Source organism: Myotis davidii, unplaced genomic scaffold (genome assembly GCF_000327345.1).
Source record: "Myotis davidii unplaced genomic scaffold, ASM32734v1 scaffold540, whole genome shotgun sequence".
Classification (NCBI taxonomy): domain Eukaryota; kingdom Metazoa; phylum Chordata; class Mammalia; order Chiroptera; family Vespertilionidae; genus Myotis; species Myotis davidii.
The window spans coordinates 190,311-200,674 of record NW_006292916.1 but is presented as its reverse complement, the minus strand read 5'-3'; the positions used below and the strand labels follow the sequence as shown (position 1 = coordinate 200,674).

General features: G+C 43.5%; 1 protein-coding gene across 1 annotated transcript in view; it reads right to left on the bottom strand.

Moving 5' to 3' along the window:
- The window catches only part of RIPK1 (receptor interacting serine/threonine kinase 1), a 49,037-nt gene extending 38,679 nt beyond the window's left edge, over positions 1 to 10,358 (bottom strand). Inside the window, exons 1-3 of the mRNA XM_015565715.1 lie at positions 10,196 to 10,358; positions 2,388 to 2,608; positions 1,328 to 1,484 (exon numbers count right to left, since the gene is read on the bottom strand). Of these exons, the coding sequence (XP_015421201.1) occupies positions 1,328 to 1,484; positions 2,388 to 2,539 (309 nt within the window). The 5' untranslated portion in view covers positions 2,540 to 2,608; positions 10,196 to 10,358. The remainder of the gene's footprint in view (positions 1 to 1,327; positions 1,485 to 2,387; positions 2,609 to 10,195) is intronic.
- Positions 10,359 to 10,364: the final 6 nt, after the last annotated feature.

Genomic DNA, 10,364 nt, shown 5'->3' with positions numbered 1-10,364 from the left:
CATCAATGAGAGAGAAACATCGATCAGCTGCCTCCTGCACATCCCCTAATGGGGACATGCCTGCAACCCAGATACATGCCCTTGACCGGAATCGAACCTGGGACCTTTCAGTCCGCAAGCCAACGCTCTATCCACTGAGCCAAACCGGTTTCGGCCTGATTTTCTTGTTGAGCCTATTAGTGCACCTTATCTTTGCCTGCTTCTTTCATGCACCTGATCTTAACTAGTTTTGGAGAGAAGAGCAATCTGATCAAATGATAATACAATGTGTACAAGTGATTATCTTGTATCTTGTATCTTTCCCATAGGTATTCGTGAGAGATGTCTGTGACTGAGAAGAATTGGCATAGCTTCAGCAGCTGTGAGGCCAGGGGAGAAAATGGAAAAGTGCACCCACTTTCAATTTTAACTCATGACATGGCATTGGAGGATATTTGCCATAGAGACAATCATATCCCACCACCCCCACAGGCAATCTACGCTTTGCCAGACCCAGTTATTTGCAGTTTCCCAAATTTGGCATACTCTTGTTCCTTGACACATGCCATTCTCTCTGCCTGGAACACTTACCCCTAATTCTCTGCTTCAAACCCTCTACTTTTCCTTCAGATTTTGGCTCAAGCATCCTCCTTCTGGAATCCTTTCCTACCTGCCCCATGCTAGAATGTTTCTCTCCTCCGTGTTCCCATAGCACACAATGAAGTGGTCGACCAAAACATCACACACTATTTGCCCCCTTTACTTGTCTATGTCTTATTTGCTACTGCTTCCTGAGCAATTAGCAGAAGGCCTTCCTCTTAACAGATACATAAACTTTTAGAAATGCTTTAGACTTATTTGGTTTTGGTAAACTTCTTATTTTGCTGTTTTAAGTCTTACTTCTCCAGTGTTGTTGCCTCTAATGCTGTACATTTAAGCTGTAAGTTTTTTAAATGGTATCAGTGTGCAATCATTAATACTCCTTCTCATACAGACCTTGATAGAATACACTCTTTAATCAATCAATTAATATGTGATTGATATCCATTGTGCATATACCCCTCATAAGACCCTGGGCTTCATGCAGACAGGGTCTGTCTCTGAACTGTGGATCTCAGAGTGGCTGACAGCAGGGACGCAGGAGACTGTCTGCAGGGAGGAGAGAAGGGCCCGGCCCCCCTCTGGGGAGGGAGAGTCATGGAGGATTTAATGAAGGACTGACCAGAAAATCCAAAATATCTAACAATTTGCGAAAGGATTATTTTTCACCAACATCTACAAAAGAACACGAAGCACAACCGTCTCAGACAAGGGCATGGGGTCGCCATGCGCTCTGTGGGGGCCATACCTCGGCCTTCAGCACGTGCATCAGGTTGCCTTTCTCCATGTACTCCATCACCAGGGAGTAGTTCCCCTCCTCGATGATGATGCCCAGCAGCTTCACCACCCGCTCGTGTCTCAGCCTGTGCATCATCTTGCCCTCCTCCAGGAGGGACGCGTTGTACCTGTGGGAGGGAAAGGTGCTGTGAGGATGGGCAGTTAGCCCCTCTTCCCTTTGTGCGCCCGCCAGTGCAGCCCGTGCAGCCCGCGTCTCCCGGGCATCCTGGCGCACGTGCTTTTGTCACTGCTTGTTGTACTGGTCTCTGCCAGGCACTGACTACAAGCTGTAGAAGGCAGAGTGGTTTCCCTTCCCAGCGGCTGGCAGGGAGCCCTTAAGAAATGCCACCCTGCTGAGCGAATGAGAGAACAGTAACGTGAAGAGCAGCAGCAACACACGGTCCGAGAAAAGGACTGTGCTGGACAGTGTAAGGAAAACGCAGCCTCGCTCATAGCCACTGTGGCAAGAAGGGGAAGTGAAACAGCACTACCAACTGTTTTAGAGAGGGTTCCTGGAACCGCTAGTTAATGAAGCACTTTCTTTTCTTTTCCATACTTAGGGCTAGTCCTCACCAAACATGTGGAGCAAGTCTATTTTCACTGATCTCTCCCATTTCCTTTTCATCACCTTCCTCATCACCCTGATCTGCATGCCCCACACTGGGGATCGAACCCATAACCCAAGCATGTGACCTGACTGGGAACTGAACTGTGATCTCCTGGTTCATAGGTCGATTCTGAACCACCGAGCCACACCAGCCTGGGCTTTGTCTACTTTCTTCCCTTCCTTTCATGTCCATTATTAACCAGCTGTAACCTTTTCATCAACCAGCCTCAAAATCCTTGTCAGCTATACAGGGACAGTAACCACCTTGTAGAGCTGTTGGACATGAGCCGTATACTGACACTTACACCATGGGCTGTCTCATTCTAAAGCCAGTGCCAGCCTTCCCCACCACAGCCCTGCACCTCCGCAGCCTCCACCCCGGGGCCAGCCCATGGCGGGGCCACCCACCCAGCTCCCCACTCACTCTGTCCGCTTAGGCCCCGTGTACACCTTCTTCAGTATGACGAGCCCGTGGGACCTGTGGAAACACAAAGACACCTTCCCGAAGCCCCCGCTGTCTAGGTGTTCCTTCTCCAGGAAGTCACTGGATTTCATCTTAATGTCGTCCAAGGACATGTCTGGTTTCCTTCCGACGCTCAGAACGCTCAAAAACACACCACCTTTTCTGCACCTCAGAGCTGTGCCCTGTAAAGAAAACAAGAAACCACCTCAGTGCAGAAAACTCATTATACTAAAATCATGTGTTGGTGGACGATTTTTTGAGGACAGACTTATAATGAACGTTTCCCCATATTTCTAAGAATCACAGATGACCACAATTTTGATTCCTTAGATTTTCATTTCTGGCAACACACAGGACTAGAAAAGTTTGAACACCCTCCTGCTACAAAGGACCCATATATGTCGGGTAACACAATACAAACACGCACTCCCATGCACAGCTAGGTCAGCAGTAAGGAAACCCCAGGGACTGAACACACACAGGGCACTGGCCACAAGCCGTGGCCCACACAGTAGCTGCTGTGGACTGAATGTTCGGGGCAGCCCCAAATTCACACATTGAAGTCCAATAAGTAGTATTAGAAGGTGGGGCCTTTGGAAGGTAATTCGGTCAGGAAGGTGGAGATTAGTTTCCTTCTCTCTCTCTCCACCACGTGAGGGCACAAGAAGATGGCCAGTAAGGGAGCCCTCGCCACACACAGGTCTGCTGGCACCTTGCAGGTGGACTTCTCAGGCCCTAGGACTGTGAAAAATAAATGCCCTTTGTTTAAGACACCCAGTCTGAAATCTGTCCTAGCAGCAAAATGACTAAGATAGTGGCCCCCTGGGCACAACTAACTCGCTATCCATAAGCGAGGGACCAAAACCCAGATGGGACAAGAGCTGAGGTCAGGAAATGCAAGAAGAGGGTTGAAAGAAAGATCTCCCTTAACGCGGCACTCGGTGTGCTCCCCTACTCTTCCATGAAAGGATGGACTAGAAAAAAAGCAGTACATTAGCAAAGGAACTCATCTTACACTGAGCTTGGGGTATACAAAATGTGAATTCATAACTTTGGGGCTGTCCTCAGAATAGACTTGAGCTTTGAATGTAGCCAGGATTCTTATAGCCATGACTCCCCAAACCAAGAACTTTAACATAGAAAGTAGTCACAGACTGATGGCATCCCTGGATTATAATCCTAAAGCAAACACAACACAATCCAGCCAGGCCAGACAAGATTCCCAGAAATAAAGAACTAAGTTAACGTAGGCTCCCTTTCCAAAATTATAAAACACAAAGGAAAAGTTCATCATGAACCAGACTCAGCTGAATATTAGGCATTATAGGTAATTAAATTGCTGAATAGCTCTAAGGTAATTATGAACATAAGAAGGAATTTGAAGAATATCAAAAGAACGATGCACTATCTAAAAAGAACAGGAAGATGTTAAAAAATGAGGATTTGGAGAATCCGTACATCAATGCTATAAAGTATACAATGCATACAATTTCAAAGAAGAACTATCTGCTTCATCCTTCTACTCTTCTTCCATTCACTGTATTCATTCAGTTTCCCTAAACTGAAATGATAAAAATCCATGGGGCAGGACAAGACACTACTACACACTTAGCAGAATATACAAATAATGGCTAAACTATGAAGCAACTGGAATTCCCATTGTGTTGGTAGGAGTATAAAATTGTACAATCACTTTGGGAAAAGGTCTGGCAGTTTCTTATAAAACTAAACATATACCTACACTATGACCCAGCAATTCCAAGCCAAGAGAAATGAAAACATATGTCCCAAAAGATTTGTGCAGTGTTCATAGCAGCTTTATTGGTAATAGCCCCAAACTGGAAACAGCTATTTATCAATAAGAGAATGGGCAAAAAGCCCCTGTGGTATATTCATACAATGGAATACTAGCCAGCAATAAAAAGAAACAAACTACCAATACACACAACAATGTGAGTGATTCACAAATACATTGTGCTGAGTAAAGCCTTTTACACAAGAATGTATACTACATAATTCCATTTATATAAAGTTCTAGAACAGTCAAATTAATCTGTGTTGTTAAAGGAACACTGGTTGCCGGGACCAGAGTAAGGATTGAGTGGGATGAGGCATGGGAGACTTTCTGGGGTGAAGGTAATGTTTTAGCATCTCAGTGGGGAGTTAGGGTTATACAGGCATAAGCATTGGCCAATACTCAGCAGGTAATCTCTTCGAAACTGCAGGTACACTTTACATCAAAAGAAAAATGTGTAAACATATTGAACTCTGGCAAGTGGTGTGCATGCTGAAATACTTATGGGGAAGTATACTGATATCTCTGACTTACTTTGCAGACAGACTGGTGGATACAGAAAGGGATAAGTGATGGATGCCTATGCAATAAAGCAAACAGAGTAAAATTATGTTAATGGTGGATATGTGTGAGTTCACTGTAAAAACTTTTTAACTTTGAAGTTTTTATAATAAAACTAGAGGCCTGATGCATGAAGATTCGTGCAAGAATGAGCCTTCCTTCCCTTGGCTGCTGGCACCACCTTCGCTCTGTCCTGGAGCAGCCTTTCTGCCTTCGTTCCACCCAGAGCCGTCTTTCTGCCTTCCCATGCTGCCCAGAGGCCCAGAGCGGCTGGGGCGGTGCAGAATGCAAGCGTCCCACCCTGCTCTTGGCGCTCAGCACCTGCATATGCAAATTAACCCACCAGCTTTGTTGGGTTAATTTGCATACCCACCCCTGGTTGGCTGGTGGGCATCGTGAAGGTATGGTCAATTTGCATCTTTCTCTTTTATTTGTGTAGATGTTGAGGAGTGGGGAAATTTTAAGAAATAAAAGTACCTGGAAGGGTTTCTGAAAATGCCTGGGCTGACAGTGGTCTTGTGCGGTGGCCGGCTGCAGTTGGGCTCAGGTCACCAGCCTCTACACCTTGTACAAAGGCTGTGGGTAGGCCCTGCCACCCAACCACGTGCACATATCAGAACAGTTGAGGACACCATGGCACCTTCCTGTAATGTGAGTCATCACCTGTAATATGAGTCATCACCAAACAAGAGGCAGCACCCTTGAAAAAGTAGCCCATCTGTGGGTCAGAGGTGGGGGAGGAGGGAGGCTGTTCACTCATGAAGACTGAGAGGACACAGGGTCAAGCAGGCATTGAAGGTGAGAGAGTGGAGGCCATCATGATGGGGGGAAAAGCACTGGCCTTCCTTTCTCTTGATTGAAATCTAGTTCTGTAATTTATTAGCTCTGTGCCTTGGGTACTTCACAGAAGCCTCACTTTTTTCATTTTCAAAAGGAAATAATGATGGTGTCACAGGACCAATAAGGATTATATAATAACAAACATTTGAAAACACATTTGTCACCTGTTTTATGGCTCTGGCTCTGGTTAGGTATGGTGCCCACATTCATCCACATTCATCCACATTCATCCCATTTTCTAGGCTTTGCAAATGGCAACAGGCAACTGACATCACTTTGCTCAGCAGTTCTCCACTGACCAACCCTTGTGAATGTGTGCGTGTGTAAGAAATAAAACATATTTCAGCATTTATTTTAGGCCTCCTTTTCCATTTCTATAGATCCTCTGCAGCACACAGAAACCATCTCAGGAGGGTATTTTACCCCTCTCTTCCATTACAACCCCTTTAGGTACAGTCTTTTCCTAGCTACATGCTACTCATCCTTCAGGTCTCAGACTTTATCATACCTCAGGGAAGCCTGCCTGAGTCTTCCCATTAGACATTTCCACAGAACCCTGTATTTCTCCCTTGAAAGAGTTAAGACAGCTATAATTTGAGATTTCTAAGAAACCTCACAGAGGTGAGGGCATGAGTGCGGGGGTTTGGGGGGATAATGGGGAGGTAGTGGGGGGATAAGGACACATATGTGATACCTTAATCAATAAAGAAATTTTTAAAAAAAGAAACCTCACAGAAGGTAGGACACACTTACTCACTGTCTCCAGTGCCTAGCACAGAACCTGATACGTGGCAGTTGATCACTGAATGGACAATTATTTTTTTAAAGAATTCTTTAATTGTTCTAAAATAAACAGTATAGTTAAGTGAATTATGGCACATTCATAAAATGGAATATTATTTAGCCATTCAAAATTGTAGGCTGTTAGATATATATATGTAACGAAAGATACCAAAATGTTAGCAAGGCATATATTTGGATGGCAGGATGATTTTTATTTTCTTCTTTACACTTTTATTAGATTTCACAAATTTTCTATAATAAACACAAATTACTTTAATAATGACAATTTTTAAAGGAACTCAAAAGTTCTTTATTCTGAGGAATCAAATCAGAGATGCTGATAAAAATTATGTACATACAAGGATGTTCCCAGTAACCTACAGAGAACAAAAAACATATAGAACAATTTACATATACAGAGGAAAGAATAAGTTATGGCCCATTCACACTCTGAAATACATCTAGCAGGCTTCAAAAATGATTTTATATGTGAATATTTAAAAACATTTAAGAAAAACTCAGATTAAGGAAACATGTCCTGAAATACACCTATTGGGGTATAAAATTTCAGTTTTCTGAGTTCTATTTGGATCTCTCCTTCAGCTCAGGTCTTACCTCCCCAAATCTGCCAAGACAACTAAGACTTGAAGTGTCTCCTGTGAGCATGATGCTCCCGTGAAGCCCTCTAGGTGAGTCCACTGCACTCTGTGAGGTTGGTTCCCGTCCCAAGTCAATTCTCCTTATAAGTCTGGCAGTTTGCTGGTTTAGTCTGATCTTTCTTAATCTATTAACTTTTCCATTGTTTCCAATAATTTCTAATTTTTACTCTTTACTCCCTTTTCTTCCATTAACAATTCAACTTTATAAGCACTAAGTATCTTAGAAAGGCCCTGTCAGTGATTTACATACCCATGAGTCACAGAAACACTGCGTGTAGGCAGGTATAAACCACCTTATAAAGCCACGTTACACAGCAATTAAGGAAAGCACACTGGCCTGTTATCTCATGTTATGACAACTAATTGTGTCCACTATAGTGGGATAAATGGATATTGATGCAGGGACTCAGAGAAGCAAAAGTTTTCCACTGATACTGATTAAAAATTCCAAGAAATTTCATGAAGTATCTATCTATAAGGCAGTTGACTCTGTATATTAAATTATTCAGACCTATATTCAACTAATGTTTGTCAATTATATCTCAATAAAACCAGGGAAAAATATAAATGAAAAATAATAACCCCAAAACAGGCAGAATTAATTTATGGTATTAACAGGTGGGAGACAGGAGATAGTGAATGAGAGGAGGTATAGGGGGGTTTCAGGAGGGATAGCAATGCTCTATTTTCTTAATTTGAGTAATGTTCACTTTGTGATTCTACATACAGCTGTACAATTATGATTTGTACATCTTTCCTTACATGTTATACATCAATAAAGAAGTTTTTTAGTCCTGGCCAGTTTGGCTCAGTGGTTGAAGGGCCAAATTCAATTCTGGTCCTCAATTACAGGCTTGATACCCGCCCCAGTTGGAGCACATGTGGAGGCAACCAATCAATGTGTGTCTTTCACAACAATGTTTCTCTCCTGGTCTCCCCTTCCCTTCCACTCTAAAAATCAATGGAAAAATATCCTCAGGAGAGGATTAACAAAAAATAAATAAAAGTTTTTAAAAGACTTTAGAAAATATATTTAACCTTTCAGGGGTAGAGGATGATTTTTTCAATTCAATGACCATAATGAGTCTGACAAAAAAATGTTGGCTGCTTACCTACTATTGCCCCCACCCACCCACTGCCCTTTCCCTGCTAATAGGACTCTGACTTTACTCATATATCTAACTTGGACTTCTCTAAAGTTTTATGATTATGTAGCTTGATGCTTTCCCCAGATGAATGAGAACTCTGAGCAAGGAAGAGCCAAATGATGAACAAGAGACAAGACTGAAGAAGGTTAACCGCATTACCATGTCCATTAGCACACTGTGACACGGTGAAATAAGTTTTAGTCTCATTAATCCAATTTATAAACAAAGAAACTAAAATTTGGAGTTGAATGAGTCACCTGAAGTGGCAGAGCCTTTGACTCTTCACTCAAACTTCCACTGTTAATTCACTAACAACATGCTACTTCATCTAGATAACAAACCATAATCTGTCCTTGTTAAAAATCAGATGCAAGTTCCCAGTCTTGTAATCCTGCTCACCTATATTAAATCAGTATCCTAAAATCACAAATATGAGGAATATAGACTAAATTTTAAAAACATGAAAATATATGGTTCAAAATAAATATTCTACAGGTTAATACAATCACTTTTGCCAAAGTATAATATCCAACCAAAGCATACGAAGGTATATTTTTCAAATGAAGGTATATTTTTCAAATTCCCAGATCATATTAATAGTATTAACATGTTATGGATTAATAAGCACCAAATAATAGTTTGCCATTTTGGAAATTGGTATTTTAAGACTTTTTATTAGCTTTTATTAATAATATTCACAATCCTGAAAGTGGAACGTATCTCTAGTGGTCAATATACGGCAGATTGAGGGAAATGAAAATTAATAATTGTCATTGCTATTTTATTAGTAATAATGATGACAATACACCCTAAATTTTAAACAGGCACAGTCTCCACTTTTTGCATTTAGAAGAGCTTCGGTTTTCCACATTTCTAATTAACTACCATTTCTTCCTTAATCTAGCACTAACCAGGTGGTTACAAACTGCAAATCAAGTACTGTCACTCTACATTCCAAAGTTTACTCAGAGCCTTGATTTCTTCAAGTGTAAACCAGGGAAGAAAGGGACTTCTGCAAAGCTGGTTGATTATAACAGCCTCAGGTTTTATCAGAAATAAAAGTTCTGAGCAAGGAAGCGACAAACCATCAGCAGGACACAAAGAGGAGCGTCACCCCCTACTCACCCCGACACACACACACTCCCTGCGGGTTTTTGTCAAATGCTTTTAAGGATGGAACTAATCTTCTTCATAAAAGCAAATGCCACTGACCACCGAAGAGGTCTCCTAGGGTTATGACATCAGCCGCTTTGGGCAATAGGGCTGTTGACTCTTCTTTCCCATTTGCTAGTTCACGTCTAAAATTATGCGAAAATGCTTTTGATTGTGCTTGCAACCCGCTGTGTCCCCAAGTGCAACAAAAAGGTCCTTTCAAAGGTCGGTAAGAAGTCCCAGGCAGACACACCTACTGATCCTCTTATGGCAACAGCAAAGGCGACTGTAACTTACTGAAACCGCAATGAAAGCTCATCATTCCCACCAAAATAATAAAACCCAAGGTCCTGTCGCAACGTCACACAGCTTTCGTGGCCGGAGGGGAGGTCTCCGCCCTCGTACTGCTTTACGCCAAAAGCTCCGAGGCGCAAGTGGCTAAGCCTTGGACAGTCGGCCTTGCGCCCGAATTCCGGGAGCGCGGGCGGCGATTTCTAGGACTACGTAACATTTCCTTTCCGTGTCCTCCCAACTCGCTTTAAGAGTCAAGCTGGGATCCTTTGGCCGGAAGATCTCGGGGAGCCCGCCGACCTAATCCTCCGGAGCAGGAAAGAGCGGGGAAGAGGAACTCGCCCGACTTCCGGGAATCCCGGCTCACTCACAACGACTTCCGGAAACGTCGCGGGGCCCCACCCACCACCCGATGGGCCATTCGCCGCTTGACTTCGGGGCCCCGCCCCCAGCTCACCTGGAGCCCGCCCATCTCAGGCCCCACCCCTTCCCATTTCGCGGAACTTGTCCGTTGCCACAGCTGCCTTCGCGCAGACGTACCAGATAGTTATGTACTTTCGTTTTCGCGGCAAATCTCTCCAAGTTCGAGGCCGAAGGAAACAGTGATGGAATCGGTTACTCTGTTTTCGCGCCGCCTCGCAGAGTCGCACCCGGGAAGCACGCCGGAGCCTGACGGAGTCCGCAGGGACAGCCCGGCGGGGGCGGGGAG